This window comes from Dipodomys ordii, unplaced genomic scaffold, assembly GCF_000151885.1.
Source record: "Dipodomys ordii isolate 6190 unplaced genomic scaffold, Dord_2.0 Scaffold131, whole genome shotgun sequence".
Lineage (NCBI taxonomy): Eukaryota > Metazoa > Chordata > Mammalia > Rodentia > Heteromyidae > Dipodomys > Dipodomys ordii.
Window position 1 is genome coordinate 1002898 of NW_012267347.1, and position 20821 is coordinate 1023718.

General features: G+C 44.3%; 1 protein-coding gene across 1 annotated transcript in view; it reads left to right on the forward strand.

The window, feature by feature from the left end:
- Positions 1-1684: 1684 nt before the first annotated feature.
- The window catches only part of F11r (F11 receptor), a 26128-nt gene continuing 6991 nt past the window's right edge, over positions 1685-20821 (forward strand). The window contains exon 1 of the mRNA XM_013030524.1: positions 1685-1825. Within this exon, the coding sequence (XP_012885978.1) occupies positions 1765-1825 (61 nt within the window). The 5' untranslated portion in view covers positions 1685-1764. The remainder of the gene's footprint in view (positions 1826-20821) is intronic.

Here is a 20821-nt window from a genome sequence, read left to right on the forward strand (position 1 = left end):
GAATAGCTAGGATATGGAAACAACCCAGATGTCCCTCCACAGATGAATGGATCCAAAAATTGTGGTATCTATACACAATGGAATATTATGCAGCCATTAGAAATAACAAATTTGCAGGGAAATGGATGGAGCTAGAAGGAATCATGTTGAGCGAGGTAAGCCAAGAGCAAAAAGACAAACGGTACATGGTCTCCCTGATAAGTGGATGCTAAATCCAAAATGTTAGGTGATACAACAAAACTAACAGGACTTAAGAAACAAAGAACTCCCACTCATCTGGTCGAACCACTATTAAATACCCCCATGCTGCTGATCACATGTATGGTGTATATGTGAACACCGTTGTATGTTATAGACTGTGATAGACAATTTGCTCCAGGAAAGTCAGAATGAACTTGTGACTTTAAATGAGCATCATTATTCCACAATACTGTGAAATTTGGGAAATTATGTAATCACTTAATCACAATTAAAAAAAAAACCATGGGGAAGGTAGGGAGGGAAGGGATGGTAGGGGGAAAACAATGGAGGTGGTAACAATGCTCAAGAAGTGTACTCATGCCGGGCGCTGGTGGCTCACGCCTGTAATCCTAGCTACGCAGGAGGCTGAGATCTGAGGATCGCGGTTCAAAGCCAGCCCGGGCAGGAGAGACCAGACCGTGAGACTCCTATCTCCAATAAACCACCATAAAACCGGAAGTGGCGCTGTAGCTCAAGTGGTAGAGCGCTTGCCTTGAGCTGAAGAGCTGAGGGACAGCGCCCAGGACCACAGTTCAAGCCCCACGACGGACAAAAAAAAAAAAAAAAAGAAGTGTACTCATTACCTTACTCATGTAACTGTAACCCTCTGTATAGTATCTTTACAATAAAAAATTAAAAAAAAATGAATCACTTTCACCCTCAAAAAAAAAAAAAGGCGTGAAAGAAAGCAGAAAACCAGGACAGGCTTTGATCATAGCTGCAAAGGTCAGAGCAGGGTCGGAAAAACAAGGAGCGGGTAATGTGGGGCGTTTTAGGTTTCTATACATTCTAGTGTGAGACTCTTCTTTGGAATTTCTTTGTCCTGTCCTGTAGGGGAGTTATTGTCCGAACTGTGTCCAGTTTGGGACACAGTTTGCACTGTGAAGTGCAAACAGTCCTGTTTGGAGTTTCGCGGTAGGGTATTCCAGCCCTTCCAGCGCTTTCAGATAAGGGTTTCAGATAAGGCTCAGCTCTCGCTTTCAGATAAGGTCGGGGATGAGTTTTTCCTGAGAACAAGGAGGGCCCCGCGGGGGAAGGTGGTCAGTGGGCCCTGGGAGCAACAAGATTCCCATCTCGAGGACCTTTCCTAACCTCCTCCTAAGAGATAACGAAGTTTGTAGGCTGCGGCTTGAGATTTGAACCCAGCTAGTTAGGACGTCCCTACTGTAGGACGGACACACGTCCAATCAGGAGCCCTTACCTGCCTAAGGTGAGGAATTCGTTTCCTTACGCAACAATCTTCTGGGCCAATCAGAGGCCTGAATCCAGGAAACGCGTTGATCCGACCCAGTGGGGAGTAATGGGAAGGGCTGTACCTGGCTGCGGTGATTCACTCAATTGAAGGGCGGTTCTCTTAACCAATCAGAATGTGCACAGTATAGAGAACTGACCAATCGGACGAAGAAGGAGGGTTTAGGAGGGGCTAGACCTGGAGGCTGGAGTTTTACCCGAACGCTGCAGGTTGTTAAGCTGTGTTGTCTCCAGGGCTCGGGCGTCTGGTTCTTCTGTCGGGATCTGTTCGTGATGGGGACTCAGGCGAAAGCCGGGAGGAGTCAGTTGCTTTTCTTCACCTCAGTGATCCTGTGTAAGTTGCCGGAGTTTCAGTGGGTCAGGTCGGAGGTGGGTGGAAGGCGCTCCCCAGGCTCCAGGCCCGCGGGAGGGGAGGAGTCCAAAGTACTATCTGCCTCACCCTCACAGTCCTTTCCCTCCCCTGCCTAGGATTTTTCCTTTCCTTCCCCTCCCCCAGCCTTGGAGAGCCGCTGGCTCCCCTTCCCCAAGCCCTGAATTGCGACCCCTCCCTTTACACCCCGAGCGAACTTTCCTGCGAAAGTGGGCCACCCTCTTTTAGCATACACACCAAAAATAAGTGGGGCGGGCTGGTTCCAGTCCTTCAACTACTGGTGCGAGCGCTGGGACCCGTCCCACGTCTGTCGACTCAGCCCCCCACTCCACACCACCTGCCCCCCGACATCCACGGACCACCCAGAGGATCCAGTCAGAGCCTCTCACCCCTTGGCTTTCCTGGCTTCTGAGGGATTATCGGAGGAAACTGGTGGGGTGTGGGAGATGGTGTGGGGAAATCTTCCCTGGCTTTTGCAGAGTGGGTTTTCTTGCGTCTTTGAATCTCTGAGTTGCCCTGGTTTGCTCTGGGAAAAGTGGCCAGGTGCAAAGTCTGAAGTGGAACGAAACTGGAATTTCAGAATTCCTTTTCTGGAATGACTACCGAGGAGTCCTTAAGAAATGTTGTTGACCCAATGATTCTTCCCTAGGGGAGGATGGGACTTTCCTCAGAGCCAGAGCCCTGCCCTCGCCCTGGCTGGGCATGGGAGTTCTTGTTTCCTCTGTAAACTCCCTTTCGGGTAGAACAATGAGGCTCACTTGCAGGGGCTTGCCTGTGGCTCTAGGTGTGTTTGTGTGGGGCTGAGTGTGGAAGATTGGTTTGGGCTTTCGTCAACCTGTGTCAGCACTTGTATATTTATCTGTCTAACTTTCTGGTGGTTTCATGCTACGTCTGAGTCTGAAGTGTTTGTACGCACACTTAGGTGGATAGTTGTGGCAGAATGTGTTGTATGTGAGTCTGCTTCCCTCCCAGTTTTTATTTTGGGATTCAATCAATATTGGCATCTTATAAAGGCACTTCTTTTTGTGGTGTTTTTGAAATGTAGAAGAAGATTCCTTACACTGTATACCATTCCTTTGACCTTTAACACAAAAACAAACGCGGAGTGGATTAGACCCTAGCAGTTAAAATGCCCTGTATTGTCTAGATAAGGAAGTGGGTCTAAAGAAGGGAAATGACTTTTCCCGGCTGGCAAGAGGGTGGAACCTGGAAACTCGTTTTCTTTGCTTCCAGTTTTTTTTATTATCTTTGCTTTCCTCTCTTTTCTCTTTTCTGGGTTTCTACACTTGTATCCAGCTTCTCAGCATACTACGGCACAAGAACTATTTGCTTAAGAATCTGTTATTTTGTCGTTTAATTTTTTTTCTTTCCCACCAGGTTATGCCTCCTTCCCACTTTTCCTTTTCATTCTATCCATTTACTTTTTTCCTCAGTACCCCCCCTTTTTTTTTTTGGTCAGTTGTGGGTCTTGAACTCTGGGCTTGGGTGCTGTCCCTGAGCATTTCAGCTCAAGGCTAGCATTCTATCACTTGAGCCACCGCACCACTTCCAGCCTTTTCTGTTTATGTGGTGCTGAGGAATCGAACCCAGGGTCTCATGCATGTGGGGCAAGCACTCTATCACTGAGTCACCTTCCCAGCCCTCCCTTTCTTTTCCTACTTTGCCTATTTTACTTCTATCCAGTTCTTAGAAATATTAGTGACATCCTTGGTCATGTTCTGGTTTTGTGTGGTACTCTATCCTCAATTGAGGGAGATCCTGAGGTGATTTTTGCATTAGCGAGGACAGTGGGTCCGAGGAAGTAACATGTCCATGCAGCTTTTAAATTGTAGATGTGAGGGTGGGGAGTGATTTGGTTAGTGCAAATGAGGATGGAAATGGGAGCCAGCCTACCCTATCTGGATTCTCCCTTCTTTGTCTTGTTTATGACTTTGGGCTAGTAGCTCAGTCTATTCATCTATAAAATAGAAGTAATAATACATGTCCTATCCTGGTCATAAGGATCAATGGGGGATAATAGCTACATTCCATGTTCAGGAAGAGGTTATTTCTGGGTAGCTTTGGATTTTGTGAGGATCAAAGAATGCTGTCCTCAAAAGAGCAGGTCAGAGGAAGCGGGGAGGTTCCAAATGGTCAAAGAGTGAGAGCTCTTTTCTTTTCCTTCCTTATTTCCTTCCTTCCTTATTTCCTTCCTTCCTTATTTCCTTTCTTTCTTTCTTTCTTTCTTTCTTTCTTTCTTTCTTTCTTTCTTTCTTTCTTTCTTTCTTTCTTTCTTTCTTTCTTTCTTTCTTTCTTCTCTCTTTCTCCAGTCTTGGGGCTTGAACTCAGGGCCTGGGCACTGTCCTTGCCTTTCTGTGCTCAAGGCTAGTGCTCTCTTACAGTGCTGCTTCTGGCCTTTTCTATTTATGTGGTACTAAGGAATGGAACCCAGGGCTTCATGCATGCTGGACAAGCACTCTACCACTAAGCCACATTCCTAGCGCAAGGGAGCTCTTTCTTGAGCTTTGAATCTGAAGCATGTACAGGTTGCACCTACATTCTTCCTTCCCTCCAGGACTGCCCCTCACATTGGCTTCTGCCATTATTGAGGAAGGGCCCACACCCGACAGGGGGACATAGTGGACAGGGAAGGGGAGCATACTGGGAGAGTTGGGCTTAGGAAAATGAAACTAGTCAGCCATAGTGAATCTGTATCTAAGACTCTGTACTGCCAGGCACTGTGGGGGCTCACACCTGTAATCCTAGCTCTTTATGAGGCTAAGATCTCAAGATTGAGGTTTTAGCCAGCCCCAGCAGAAAAGGACATGAGACTCTTTAATTTTAATTAACCAGAAGAGAAAGTATGGCTCAAATGGTAGAGCACCATCCTTGAGTGGAAAAAGCCAAGTGAGAACACAGTATGGAGAGAGGGAGAGGAAGAGGGAGTGGGAGGGGGAAGAGAGACAGCGGCCAGGGAGGGTGTGTGTGTGTTAGCTTTCAGTGTAACCATAAGGAAGGTGAATGAAGGTTTGGGCCCTGGCTTTTTCACTGCTCCCTTAACTTACCTGTGGGGTTTCTTAGTCTTGAGCAATGGTGTTTCCTGCTGTTTCTGACTCAAGCTCTTTGAAACATTTCTAACGTGGGACTTGTCACCAACAGGACAGATTGGTGAGTCACCCCTACTTTCCTTCCCAATACTTCCATGAAGAAATTGTTCCATTGGAGCTAGAAACTAGTGAGTGGCCCCTCTTGAAAGTGGAAATGAGTGCTGATGGGATTCCAGCAGGTTCCTCTTAGCTTTCACCTCATTCTTGAGCTCCTTTGTGACTGGAGGTTTGTCTAGGATCTCCAGCCTAGTTCTTGTTTAGGATAAGGCTGGTGTGATTTTTCGTTATTTCGAGTGAGTTAGTAGACAAGAGTTTGAGATTCAGAATCATGTCAAAGGGGCAGAGCATCTCCCTCGCACTGTTCTTGTTATTCCTACCCCCCAGTTTGTGTATCTTTCCAACGTTTTGCTATACAGTTACATGATATATACATATATTTGCACCTTATTTTCCTTAACATATCCTGGAGATTTTTTTATGCTGGTATTTTAGGATTCATGGCTTTGGATTCACTCTTAACAGCCCTTAGTCACTTGGAGTTCAAAGGGGCAACTCATAGCAATAGCTGACACCTACCCCTCACCTGAAAATAGACTAAATACTACACTTTCTGTGATAGATTCAGAAATAATAGGGCTTGTTTTTCAATATTAACATGGGGGTGGGTCTCTAAACTCAAAACGGACTTCCTTCTCCCGAGGTTTAGGAAAGATCTAGATGACCAGGGCAAAGATAAGTTGAGGAAGAACTTTTCCAGCACTGTGAGAGGTTGTGGAAAGCAGTCTGAGTGGCCAAGGTTGTGGTTTTCTAGGCACTGAAAACCAGACTTCATCTGCCTGGGAATTCCTAATAAGCAGGGTTTCTGTCTAAAGTCCAGGTGGTGTCATTTGTTTTTCGATGTGGGGGTAGGGCAGGAGGAAGCAGGAAGTTTGATTCTAGCAGGAAGTTTGATTCTTGGTCCCTGGAGTGAGGCCTGGGCAGGAAGTCATGATCTTACCTTGCAATGGGGAAATGGGAGAAGGGGGCTGAGGGTGTAGAACTGGGAAGTCTGTTGAGGGAGCAGGACGTAGAGACTACGTGAAAGCCCTCCTGTCCTATTGTGTAGTCTTTAATTTACAGGGCTCAGCCAGTTCCATTGCCTGAACTTCGAGTGTAGCCAACACAATGGTGGCTGTTTAAATATGGCCCAGCCTGTTGTTTAGCTCACAGGCACATTTTGTATCTGATCCATTCCATTGCCCAGAAAGTGTCTGCCAACTGTGACTCTTCCCTGGGCCTAATTGCCCTCTGGTCTTTACTAAGACCAGTGAACTCACTATCGGGCTTGGTTTAGTCTAGAGATTATGTGGTGGGGAGGAATGGGTGAGCCTGGGCAAATGGGAGCCCTAGGTCCAGGGACTGGTAGTATTGTAATGTCACGTTCATTTGTTAATGTCTCAAACATTGGCACATTAGTGTTTAGTGTGTTCTAAGCATTGTGCTGGAGATTTGGGGGGTTGCAGTGAAAGTCAGCTGTGGTCCAGAAGCTGGGAAGGCCGGAGTATTGGTAATAATAGCATGTAGGTAAACTGGACCTAGGAAGCTAGTGGGTTTGGGGGCTGGAGTGGGGGGGGCGTTTATAGATAGAGGGGGTCTTTCAAGTTTGTACCAGGTGGAAAACCTGGATACCATTCTTAGTGAAAACCAGGAATTTGCCTAGCTGGCTTCCCTTTTCCTTCCTTCCTTTTTTTTTTTTTTTAAAAGAAGTTCAAACTCAGTGCAGAAGCAACTTAAGGAAAATTCAAATTATTAACGGAATACAGAGAAAACAAAGGAAGGAAGGAAGTAGCTTTTCTCTTGTGGGTTGGAACCAAGGCATAGCTGTTGGTGGGTTGTGTTTACTGCTAGAGGTCTCCAAACCTTTGTGAACCACTACCCCTCCTCCAGTAGTGCCTCAGTATGGGGGGGGGCAGCTCTAGTGAAGCAAGTGCAAGCTAAGATCTGGGGAGGATTCAATGCTGTGATTTCTCAGGTCCACAAGGAACTCCGGATGTGTTCCCTGAGTGGAATGCAGAGCAGAGTGCCAAGGGCAGTCAGGAAAGCACTAAATGAAGCAGGGTGTGGCAGGACACACCTGTAGCCTCAGCAGAGATTGCAGGATTATGACTGCACGGGCAAGTTAGTGAGAGAAATTAGCGTATCTTACATAGTATGGTGAAGCTTGTGGTCCCTGGTAAGTGGGAAGCATAGTAGATGGTTCACAGTGCAGGTCAGCCCTGGCAAAATGCAGGATGCTGTCCAAAGAAATGACTAAGGCAAAAAGGGCTGAGGGTGTGGGTGGCTCAAGTGGTAAAAATCCTGCCTAGCAAGTACCAGTATTTTCACAAAAAGAAAGGAAGGAAGGAAGGAAACAGAAAGAAGAAAAAGGCACAAAATGTTTTGATAGCATACAGGGGAAGAAAGTAACTTTTAAGCTAGACATGGTGGTTCAGGCCTGTATCCTAGACCCAGGAGGCTGAGGCAGATGTTCTGAGTTCCAGGCAGCCTGGGCTACATAGTGAGACTCTGTGCAAGAAAGAAAGAAAGGAAGGAAGGGAGGAAGGAAGGAAGGAAGAAAGAAAAGAAAGAAAGAAAGGGAGGAAGGAAGGAAGGAAAAGAAAAGAAAGAAGGAAAGAAAGAGAAAGAGAAAGGAAAAGTGTATTTTAGACACTAATATGAATGTTCTATGTCTATGTCACTCCTGGTCCTTCTCTTTGGCAGTCACAGGAGCCTGCCTAGATTTCTTTTCTTTTCTTTCTTTCTTTTTTTTCCCCCAAATTCTTTATTGTGATTAAGTAATTACATAATTTCCCAAATTTCACAGTATTGTGGGCTAGTGATGCTTAGTTAAACTCACAAAGACATTCTAACTTTCTTTCTTTCTTTTTATTGTGAAAATACCGTACAGAGGGGTTACAATTACATGAGCAAGATAATGAGTACATTTCTTATCAAGCATTGTTGCCTCCTTTGTTTCCCCTTCCCATCCCTTCCCCCCTCCCCCCTCCCCATCATTCTCTCCCCCTCCTCTGTCCCCCCTGACCCTCTGCCCCCTCCCCACATTCTAACTTTCATGGGGATATCTATCGTGGTCTATAAAGTTTATGAGTTCTATGAGCTTTGACAATACAGTTATTTCTTCCACATTGATTAATATGTACATTTCTTTCCTTTTGCTTAGTGTCAGCTGTTCCCTCTTTCCCACTCGTTCCCTCCCTCCCATCGCTGCCATTGAGTTGCTTAGTTCATTTTGGTCAATGTCCAGTGCAGCTGGGTCCTGCTATTGTATGTTTTTCCCTGATTCCCTCTAGTTCTCTGTCGGCCTCCTAGTTTTCCCCCCCGGTGTGGACATATATACCATATATGTGATCAGCAGCATGGGGTTATTTAGTAGTGATTTGACCAGATGAGTGGAGGTCCTTCGTTTCTCAAGTCTTGTTAACTTTGTCAGATCACCTTACCTTTTGGATTTAACATCCACTTATCAGAGAGACCATGTGCCGTTTGTCTCTTTGCTCTTGGCTTACCTCACTCAGCATCATTTCTTCTAGTTCCATCCATTTCCCTGCAAATGCCATTATTTTGTCATTTCTTTTTTTTGGGGGGGGCAGTCGTGGGGCCTGAACTCTGGACCTGGGCGCTGTCCCTCAGCTCTTCAGCTCAAGGCTGGTGCTCTACCACTTGAGCCACAGCGCCACTTCCGGCTTTTTTCATTTTGCTTATGTGGTGCTGAGGAATCGAACCCAGGGCCTCAGGCATGCAAGGCAAGTAAGTGCTTTACCACTGAGCCATCTTCCCAGCCCCTATTTTGTCATTTCTAATGGCTGCATAATATTTATTGTGTATAGATACCACAATTTTTGGATTCATTCATCTTTGGTGGGGCATCTGGATTGTTTCCATATCCTGGCTATTGTGAACTATGCTGCAAAAAACATGGAGGTGCATGTGTCCTTGTATACTGGTTCCTGTTGTTCAGGATAGATGCCTAGGAGTGGTATGGCTGGGGCATAGGGGAGGTCAATATTTAGCTTTTTGAGGACCCTCCAGACTGCTTTCCAAAGTGGCTGTATAAATGTACATTCCCACTAGCAGTGTAATAGGGTTTCTCTTTCTCCACATCCCCTCCAGCATTTGTCATTGGCTGACTTTAGGATGTGGGCCATTCTGACTGGGGTAAGGTGGTATCTCAGGGTTGTCTGTATTTGCATTTCCTTTACAACCAGGGGTGGTGAACATTTCCTCATGTGTTTCTTTGCCATTTTTATCTCTTCTTCTGAGAAGTCTCTCTTTAGTTCCCTTGCCTATTTAGTAATTGGTTTGTTGGGTTTGGGAGGGATTAGTTTCTTGAGTTCACTGTATATACTGGATATTAACCCCTTGTCTGATATATTGCTGGTAAATATTTTTCCCCAGTCAGTTGGTTGTCTTTCTAGCTTGGTTGCTATGTCCTTAGCTGTGCAGAAACTTTTTATGAGCCTGCCTAGATTTCAAGAGGAGGGAACTTAGTCTCCCTCTCAGTTCTAAAGTATATAGGAGGAGAGACATACATAGCTTGACCTGCTCCTCCTTTTCCAGTAGTGATTGGATCCAGGTCCTCATGGTTTCCAGGCAAGTGTTCTACCATTTGAGCTATTCTCCCAGTCTGATCATGATCATTTTGAAAAATACAATTTGCCACATGTGTTTTATTATTCAAATACATGTTTTACAGGAATTATATCTGTGCTATATTTGTACTGGGGCTTGAACTCAGGGCCTTCATTTGTGCTGGCCAGGCTTCTACCATTTGTGCCTCCAGCCTGGCATTTTGGTTAATTAGAGATGTAGTCTTGCTTTTCCCCCCCCCCCCCCCTCCCCAAGCTGGCCTTAATCCACCATCCTTGGAGCTTAGCCTCCAGAGTAGCTAAGATGATAAGTGTGAGCTACTGAGGTCCAACTTTTTTCCCCTAGGGCTATCCTTGAACTATGATTCTCTTGCTATCTGCCTCCAGGTAGCTGGGCTTTAATGAAGTGTGTGCCACTATGAATTTTATGGAGCTCATTCTCAGCACAATGAGTCTGAAATAACTATAGTATATTGTTAAAATTGCTCTATTTTATTATGAGTTACTGTTGTTGTGTTTTTTGGTGTTTTTGTTTTTGTTTGTTGAGACAAGGTTGGGTTGTGATCTTCCCTCCTATACCTCCCAAGTGCCGGGATTAAAGGTGTGCACCACTATTCCTGCCTGTTGTGAACCTTTCATTGTTTTTAATTTATACATTAAACTTTATCATAGATATACAGAGGAGAAAGCATAGTACCCATAGGGTGGGGTCAGTACAGTCTGAGGGTTTGAGCATTCGTGGAACACCTTGGCATCTACCCCCTGAAAATGGGGGAGGAGGTGGACACTATCAACTCTTGAAAATCTGTCCTGTCTCATGAAAATATGTGATTTAGCTGTTAATTCCTTGTGGTTATTTATTTATTTATTTATTTTTGCTGGTCATGGGCCTGAACTCTGTGGGTCTGGGCACGGTCCCTCAGCTCTTCAGCTCAAGGCAAACACTCTACTACTTGAGCCACAGTGCCACTTCCAGCTTTTCTGCTTATGTGGTGCTGAGGAATCGAACCCAGGACCTCATATGCCAGGCAAGCACTCTACCATTGAGCCACTTTCCCAGCCCCCTTGTTGTTATTTTTATTGATTTATTTTTACCATTTCTCCTTCTCTTTTCCCAACTCCTCTTCTACAAACTCCTACCCTCTGTATGGTTCTTTTACATACTTTATTGTTGTTCTCAATTAGTATAACTAATCTGTCTTAGGCTCTGGTTTCCTTCTGCCAATTTTCTTCCATCTGTCTGTCTGTCTGTCTGTCTGTCTGTCTGTCTATCTATCTATCTAATCTATCTGGTTGTGGGGCTTAAACTCAGGGCCTGAGAGCTGTCCCTGAGCATTTTTGTTCAAGGATAGCACTCTACCACCTTGAGCCACAGTGCCATCTGGTTTTCTGGTGGTTAACTGAAGACAAGAGTTTCATGGACTTTCCTGCTTGGGCTGGCTTTGAACCGTGTTCCTCAGATCTTACCCCTCTGAGTAGCTAGGATTACAGGTGTGAGCTTTCAGTACCTGACCTTTTTTTTTTTTTTTGCTTCACATTTGCTACCACTTGAACCGTATCTCTTGTCCTTTTTTGCTCTGGTTCATTGTTTTCCCTCATAGGGTCTCATGATTGTGCTTAGGGCCAGCCTTGGACTGTGTTCCTCCTACCTGTGCCTCCCATTAAATCTGGCTTATTTGTTGAAATGAGATCTTGATGAAGATTTCTTTAGGCTTCCTCAATCCTCTATGCTTGGGAACTTATGGTAGGCCTGTCTAACATCTTGATGATTTCATAGTCTCAGTTCTGTCACCTAACTTTACCTTTAAAAGTTTTTTTTTTTTTTGGTGCCAGTCCTGGGACTTGAATTTAGGGCTTGGGCAGTGCCCCTATGTTTTTTTGCTCAAGGCTAGTCCACCACTTGAGCCACAGCTCCAATTCCAGCTTTTTGGTTGTTATTTGAAGAAAAGAATCTCTTGGATTTGTCTTCTTGGGCTAGCTTTGAACCCTGATCCTTAGATCTCAGCTTCTTGAGTAGCTAGGATTACAGGTATGAGCCACCAGTACCAAGCAGGTAAAACCACATATCTATAGGGATTTAGCAACAGCCTATGAGCAAAGTTTGATGAACTGATCATGGTTCATATATAACATTCATGTTACGATTCACCTACTCCTGATTACCTCTTGGGAACAAGTAACAGAAGACATTTTGGGACAATGTTTTCTCCCCAAGGGCCTGAGAATGCTTCCACTTAAAGCTTAAGGCTAAAAAGAGAAAGGCAGTATATGTTATTATTATTGTTTTTGGTATAGTTGTGGTAGTTGATGCATACTGGAAATAGGTTAGGTTAGTTACAATCTTAACCCTGTCATCTAGCTTTGTGACCTTGAGCAAATCACTAAACATCTGCAACCCAATAACTCACGTAAGATGAGAGCAATCCTGTTATCTTTTTTACTATATTTTGCAAGGCTTTAAAGGAGTTACATGACTACAGAAACTGGAGTATCTGGTACCTAGTGAATATTAAAAAAAATGTTAGCAGCCATTGTTCAATGATTTTCTTGGGCATACTCAGTAATGTGTGGTTGGAATTAAGATGTGATGAATTAAGGGTATGGAGTACTCAAGGCTTGTATTGATCCTTCCATTATACAGAAATGTCATCATGGTCTCTGTTTACTTTTTTTGTGTATGCTGGTAGTGGAGCTTGAACTCAGGGCCTAGCTGCTTATTACTTAGCTTCTTTACTTAAGGCTGGTACTCTACTACTTGAGCCAAACCTCCACTTCCAGCTGTTTGCTGGTTAATTGGAGATAAGAGTCCAACATCAAGCTTTTGTTGTTGTTATTGTTATAATTGGATTTGAGCTGAGGGCCTTGCCCTTACTCATCTGATTTCCAGGGTTTGAACTGGCTTGCTTGTTCTGATCTGCCTCTTGAGCCACACTGTTATTCTAGCTTTTTGCTGGCTAATTGGAGAGATGGAGTCTAGTATACTTTTCTGCTCAAGATGGCTTACAGGTCGGAGTCACAGGTGCATAGTACCATAGTACCATGGCCATTTTCTTCTGCTGAGATGGAGTCTCATGGGCTTTTCTGTATAGCTTAGCCTCAAATCATGATCCACCTGTTCTTAGCTCCCAAGTAGCCAGGATTACAAGTATAAGCCGTCAGTTTATATTTGTAGTCAGCTTTTTTTTTTTTTTTTGGTCAGTCGTGGGGTTTGAACTCTGGGTCTGGGTGCTGTCCCTCAGCTCTTCAGCTCCAGGCTAACACTCTACCACTTGAGCCACAGCTCCACTTTCGGCTTTTTCTACTTATGTGGTGCTGAGGAATAGAACCCAGGGCCTCATGCATGCAAGGCAAGCACTCTACCATTGAGCTACTGAGCTACCTTCCCAGCCCTGCTCCTAAGTTTTGCTACCATTTTTGAACTTGCTTTAGAAGACCTGGTACTTCTTGCCCATTTACCTTTTCTTTCTTTCTTTCTTTCGTTCTCCTTCCTTCCTTTCTTTTTTTTTTTTTTTGTCGGCTGTGGGCTTGAACTCTGGGCTTGGGCGCTGTCCTTGAGCTCTTCAGCGCAAGGCCAGCGCTCTACCACTTGAGACACAGCGCCACTTCTGGTTTTTTGGTGGTTTATTGGAGATAAGAGTCTCACCAACTGTCCTGCCCAGGCTGGCTTTGAACCTCGATCCTCAGATCTCAGCCTCCTGAGTAGCTAGGATTACAGGCGTGAGCCACTGGCACCCGGCTTTTCTTTCTTTTGTGTGTATGTATGTGCATGCTCCAGTAACTTGGGCTTGAACTCAGGGCCTGGTGCTCTTGCTTCGTTTTTCTGCCCAAGCCTAGCTTTTTATCACTTGAGCCACACTTCTCTTTCTGGCTTTTTGTAAGAGCCTCATAGATTTGTCTGCCTGGGCTGGCTTTGAACCTTGATCCTCAGATTTCAGCTTCCTAAGTAACTGGCTGGGATTATTGGCATGAACTGTTGCCAACTGTTGCCTAGCCTTTTTTTGACTTTTGACCCTGTTTCCTCTCCCAGAGATCTGTAAGTATTTGTGCACAATCATCCTGCATGCAGAAAACCAGCCTTAGCATTGAACATGTAACACCTACAGGCAGCATTTTGGAGCAGAGATCAGCCTCGAGCAAAATAACAAGTGGGAATTGCCATGCACAGAAAACTTTGCTTTATTTATTTATTTTTTTGATATATAGTTTTTATTGTAAAGATACTGTACAGAGAGGCTATAGTTACATGAGTAAGGTAATGAGTACATTTCCTATTGAGCAGCACTTTGTTTTAAAGCAAGCAAATTTAAAAGCAATGAGAAAATGTTATAAAACTAAGTTTGAAAGGGTTAATAGAATGGAGCCTTTTATTTATGAATTTATTTATTTTTGGTCAGTCATGGGGCTTAAATTTAGGGGGCCTGGGTGCTGTCTCTGAGCTCTTTTGCTCAAGGTTAGTGCTCCACCACTTGAGCCACAGTCCCTCTTCTGGTTTTCTGGTGGTTAATGGGATAAAAGAGTTTCACAGACTTTACTGCCCAGGCTGTATTCAAATTGTGATCCTCAGGTCTCAGCCTCCAGTAGCTAAGATGACAGATGTGAGCCACCAGTGCCTGGCTCTTAATATATATATTTTCTGCAAATAAACTTTGAACACTTCAAAAAAAAGATGCTGCAGGGGGGAAACAGATGCTGGAACTGGGCACTGGTGGTTCTTGCCTGCAACATAGCTACTAAAGAGGCTGAGATCTGAGGATTATAGTTTGAAGACAGTTGGAGCAGGAAAGCCCACACAACTCTTATTGCCAATTAACTACCCAAAAAGCCAGAAGTGTAGCTGTGGAATGCTAGCTAGCCTTGAGCAAAAAAGCTCAAGGACAGGCCCAAGCCCTGAATCCAGGTTTTGTACCTACACACGGTCTCTCTTTCTCTGCTACTATTAGAACTTTTAAGGAAATTGGGCTTTAAATCAAGATTTTTTTTTTCTGCATTGGATCATGCCTCATCTGTCAGTTTAAAAATTGAGTGTATCTTTGTTGGATAAACCTTACCAAGTAGATATTAAAGTAGTCTATGGGCTGGGAAGATGGCTCAGTGGTAGAGCACTTGCCTTGCATGCCTGAGGCCCTGGGTTCAATTCCTCAGCACCACATAAGAAAAAAGCCGGAAGTGGCGCTGTGGTTCAAGTGGTAGAGGGCTAGCCTTGAGCTGAAGAGCTGAGGGATAGCGCCCAGGCCCAGAGTTCAGGCCCCATGACCGGACCCAAAAAAAAAAATAAAGTAGATAGTCTACTGTGATCTGATTTATTAATATTCTACATGGATCAGCAAACTTTTTGCATGTCAGCTTGTACTAATTATGCTAAGGGTTGAGTACTTAGAATAATAAATAACACATGATTTCTGTTCCCTGGAGGTTTTCTGTCTGGTAGGGGAGACATACGTATTTACAATGATGTCATTGTAATGTGGGAAGTGCTTTCACAGTGTTTTGCATGGAATAATGAAAGCCTGGGAAAGGACCTTAAGCTGTCTGGGTGAGGATTGGAGTGTGGTAGTTCATTTCCTGGAAAATAATTCAGATGAAAAGTCACCAGCCTAGTAAGAGAGGAAGAGTATGCTCCACCACAGAAATAACACAACTAAGGCTGACATTGTGAAATAGCCATCTTTGCTGGGCAGTGCAAGTACTTTTGTATTTTGTAATGTAAATTGCGACAGTGGACTGTGTGAGAAGATTGTAAGTTTATCACAGGGCCAGCTAGCACCAGAACTTTCTTAGCTTATTGGAATTTTTTTTTTATCTTAGAGAATCATCAAAACCTTGGAATAGGTCAGAATTTTTTCTTTTTGTCAGTCGTGGGCTTAAACTCTGGGCGTGGGCACTGTCCTTGTGCTCAAGACAAGCGCTCTACCGCTTAAGCCACAGTTCCACTTCCAGTTTTCTAGTGGTTTATTGGAGTTAAGAGTCTCACGGACTTTCCTGCCTGGGCTGCCTTTGAACCGCGATCCTCAGACCTCAGCATCCTGAGTAGCTAGGATTACAGGTGTGAGCCACTGGCACCCAGCAATAGGTCAGATTTTTAGGAAGGATTTTAGAGTGGCAAAAGAGTCTGCAGTCAGACTGTATTGGTTTGAATCTTTACCAAGTCACTATTTGTCATTCAGCAGGTGTTTTAACTGCTGTCTGCTTCAGCAGTTAAGAAAAAGAGGGTAGCCGGGCGCTGGTGGCTCACACCTGTAATCCTAGCTACTCAGGAGGCTGAGATCTGAGGATCGAGGTTCAAAGCCAGCCTGGGCAGGAAAGACTGTGAGACTCTTATCTCCAATAAACCACCAGAAAACCGGAAGTGGCGCTGTAGCTCAAGTGGTAGAGCGCTCGCCTTGAGCTGAAGAGCTGAGGGACAGTGCCCAGGCCCAGAGTTCAAGCCCCACGACCGACAAAAAAAAAGAAAAAAAGAAAATGGGGGTAGCTGGGCATGGTGGCTCATATCTGTAATCCTGGCTACTCTGGAGCCTAAGATCTGAGGATTGTGGTTTGAAGTCAGCTAAGTTAGAAATGACCCTGAGACTTTTTTTTCCCCCTTTTGGTTGTTGGACTTGAACTCAGGGTCTGGGCTGTTTTGCTCAAGGCTACACTCTACCAATTTGAGCCACAGCCCCAATTCTGGTTTTTGTGTGGTTAATTGGAGATAAGTCTCAGGGATTTTTCTGCCTGGCTAACTCCGAACCAAAATCCTCAGATCTTAGCCTCCTGAGAAGCTAGGATTACATGTGTGAGCCACCAGTGCCTGGCAGTGAGACTCTTTTTATCTCCAAATAACCAGCAAAAAGCCAGAAGTGGAGTGCAAGATGCCCCCCCCCCTCCTGGGTGCCCTCCCCCCCCAAATAGAAGTAATCCAATTAGCATAGTCATTATCAAGAAAACAAAAATAACAGATGCTGGCAAGGATGCAACCAAAAAGGAACCCTAATACACTGTTGATGGGAATGTGAACTTGTTCAACCACTCTGGAGAGCAGTGTGGAGGTTCCTAAAAAAAAATTAAATGTAGCGGGCTGGGAATGTAGCTTAGTGGTAGAGTGCTTGCCTAGTATGTATGAGACCCTGGGTTCGATTCAGTACCATGTAAAAATAAAAAGCCAGAAGTGGTGCTGTGGTTCAAGTGGTAGAGTGTTTGCCTTGAGCAAAAAAAGCTCAGGGACAGTGCCCAGACCCTGATTCAAGCTCCAGGACTGGCAAAAAGAAAAAGAAAAAAAGAAAGAGAAAGAAAGACAGAAAGACAGAAAGGAAGGAAGGAAGGAAGGAAGGAAGGAAGGAAGGAAGGAAGGAAGGAAAGAAAGAAGGAAGGAAGGATTTCTGAAAGAGGCTAAAATGGTTGTGTGTTCCATTTCATATTGTGTTCATGACCCTGTTGACTACCCAATATCCACTCTCTCTTCTTTTCATTCAAAACTTCCCACTGCTGGGTGCTGCTGGCTCACAATTGTAATCCTAGCTACTCAGGAGGTTGAGATCTAGGTACCATGGTTACTTTGTTACTCAGGTAACAAAGTCTGTGAGACTCATCTCCAGTTAACCAACAAAAAGCTGGAAGTAGTGGTAGAAGTCTACAGTGAAAAAAAGCCCTGGTATATGCATGTATTCGCATACATGTATGTGCATGCATACACACACATTTAATAAGTGAAGCCTACAAGTGAATGGAAAAGATGAAATTATCTTTTTTTTTTTTTTGGTCCGGTCTTGGAGCCTGAACTCTGGGCCTGGGCGCTGGCCCTCAGCTCTTCAGCTCAAGGCTAGCACTCTACCACTTGAGCCACAGCGCCTACCTCCAGCTTTTTTCTTTTTGCTTATGTGGTGCAGAGGAATCGAACCCAGGGCCTTGAGCATGCAAGGCAAGTGCTCTACCACTGAGCCACCTTCCCAGCCCTGAAATTATCTTTTATTTTGGTTTAACATGTATATGTGTATGTGTATGACATTTGTATATGACAAATGTATATGACATTTGTATGTGTATGTATAATATGACAAATATAGGTCTGAGTTCACCACAAGGGAACATGATAAGACTAGGGAAAATACATAAAATCAGTGAGGAGAATGGGCAGGGAAACGGTCTCCTCAGATATAAATGGTTTTCCAGGAAGGAGAGTCACTCATTTTCCATAAACCATAGAATCATAAAGGTTCTAGAGAAACTCAGCCTTCCTAAGGCAGTTACAATGTCAGGGGGAGGGGCAGTTTGATGGACTGGAGTGAATAAATGACTCAGATATTATTTATTATTTATGTAGACATCTTATTGAAGGGCTAGAAGTCTGTCTGGTCTAAGTGGTAGAGTCCATACCTAACAAGCTATAGTGCTTGTTAGTAGTAATGCCAACAAAAAAAAATGTTGTTAAAGAAAACTTCAAAGTAAAAAAGAAATGTATATAGAAAGACCTAGAGGTAGTTGATAATAAGAAAGTATAGCTAGCCAATGATGGCTTACACCTGTAATCCTCGCTACTCAGGAGGTCGAGATCTGAGGATCCTGTTATAAGCCAGCTGTATGAAAAAATTTGTGACTCTTATCTCCAATTAACCAGCAAAAAAGTTGGGAAGTGGAGCTTGTGGCTCATGTGATAGAGCACCAACCTTGAGCAAGAAAGAGTGCAAGGCCCTGAGTTCAAGCCCCTGTACTGGCACAGTAAAAGAAAATATAATACATATTTGGTGCTGTATAATACATATTGGTCAGGCTGTTCTGAGCATTTTATTTGTATTAGTTTGTTTAACCCTCACTTTCATGTAGAAATGGATATCATCTTTAGATGGACAAACTGGGTTTAAAGTGGCTAAATGGCCTGTCTGGGGGTGACACAGAGCTGGGATCTGGGTTTAGGCACTCTGTTTCTAGAAGTATGTTCAGGGATGAGAAGAGGAAGGTTGTCCAGGATGGCTGTGGTGGTGAATAGGAGGCAGGCTTGATAGTCCCAGGGTGCTTTAAGCATTGGTCCTGGTGGGCCACAGAAGACAGGAAGTCTTGCCTCAGGTGGAGGTGGGTGGACAGTGAGGTGAAGGTCCTTGTATTTTTTATAGGATGCCAGAGTAGGTTAGGTAATGGCAGTTGGGATTAGTAAGAAGAGGAATGTGTCTGTCAGCTAGTTCTAATTCCTGAATGTGTTTTACTTTTGATGATCTCAGAGGACTAAAAAAAGAACTTTAGACAAAGTCAGGAGAAATAGAGGACTAACCATAAAATTTATACATTGTGATTTATGAGTGCGTACTCTAGAAGCTAGTTCTTAGTTTAATTAGATGTTGCTCATTATTTGGGTGATGTCACAGGCTGGGTTCTTAGGAAGCTTACTCGGAGATATCAATTACTGTACAAGACATTTATTAGGCAGTACTCTCAGCTGCACCTTTGGAAGGGAGAAGAGGAAAACAAGAGTGGGCAGAGGGAGAGACGTAGATGCACTGTAGTCCCAAATGGGGCCTCAGCTTATTACCCCACAAGGTGTTCTGGAGAGGCCCAACAGAATTGTCCCAGGCTGGCAGACACAGCTGGGTCTTTCCAGTTCACCTCTCCCACCATAGGTAGAACATTGAGTTCTGGCTGCACCAGTAGACAATAAAGTTCTGCCTCTCCTCACTGAGGCCCATAGATGGGAGCCTTCTTTTGGCAATGATCCCAGCCATTGGGGCAGGAAGTCTTTCATTCCTAAAGAGAGGTCTGCTTCAAGTACCATAGTGCACACAAGATACAAATTGCAAAAAGTGTGTGTATGTGTGTACACGTGTATACGTACGTACATATGTATGTTCGTGTTCTAGGGCTTGAACTCAGCGCCTAAGTGCTGTCCCTAAGCTTTTTCACTCAAGGCTGATGTTCTGCCACTTGAGCCACACCTCCATTTCTGGCTTTTTGCTGGTTAATTGGAGATAAGAATCTTCCAGGTTTTTTTGGATTTGTTTGTCCTGGCTGGCTTTGAACCAGGATCCTTAGATCTCAGCCTCTTGAAAGAAAAGAAAAAGGATTTAGGAGTCTGTATACCAATTCAGCTTAGCCTGTTCCTTTCTATGAAATCTGAGGCCAGTCAATCACTTAACCTTTGAGAAGTTAATTTTCTTATCTATAAAGTAAATGAGAGGGCTGAGAATGTGGCTTAGTGGTAGAGTGCTTGCCTAGCATACACAAAGCCCTGGGTTTGATTCCTCAGTATCACATACGCAGAAAAACCCGGAAGTGGCACTGTGACTCAAGTAGTAGAGTGCTAGCCTTGAGCAAAAGAAGCTTGGGGATAGTGCCCAGACCCCAAGTTCAAGCCCCAAAGCTGGCAAAAAGAATAAACATTAAAGTGAGAGAGATAATTCATACTGTTTTATCAGTTTGAAATAAAATGTACATAAAAATCCTGTACTTGTGGGCTGGGAAGGTGGCTCAGTGGTAGAGTGCTTGCCTTACATGCATAAGGCCCTGGGTTCTATTCCTCAGCACCACATAAGCAAAAAGAAAAAAGCTGGAAGTGGCGCTGTGGCTCAAGTGGTAGAGTGCTAGCCTTGAGCTGGAGCTGAGGGACAGCGCCCAGGCCCAGAGTCCAGAGTTCAGGCCCTACGACCAGACCCTCCCCCCCCACCCCCCAAAAAAATCTTGTACTTGCCAGGCACCACTGGCTCATGCCTGTAATCCTAGCTACTCAGGAGGTTGAGGTCTGAGGATCATGGTTCAAAGCCAGCCCTGGTAGAAAAGTTCACGTGGGACTCTATCTACAATTAACCACTCAAAAGCCAGAAAGCGGTGCTGTGGCTCAAAGTGGTAGAACTTTGAGCAAGAGAGCTCAGGGATAGTGCCCAGACCCTGAGTTCCAGTGCCATGACAAACCAAAAGAAAAAAATGATGTACTCATTTGGACTAATTCACAGTGTTATATAAAATAACACAAATAAATGTACATAAAAGTACTCTCTAAACAGTAGTGCCAAGAGGGGTGGGGAGGAAAACTAAAAGACTTTGGAGACCATTCACATCACATTTCAAATGAAGAGCCCCAGGGCCCTTAACAACTACATTCAGTTATATAAGCATCAAAATAAAGGAAAGTGTGCTTGAATTTAGCAGATGTGCTTGCGTTACACATCTTTATGCATCTATTTAAATCTACAATTAAAATCATACTTCATAAATTTGAGCTAAATTTGAGACACTTTAAGTGTAGTGTGTGTGTGTGTGTGTGTGTGTGTGTGTGTGTGTGTGTGTGTGTG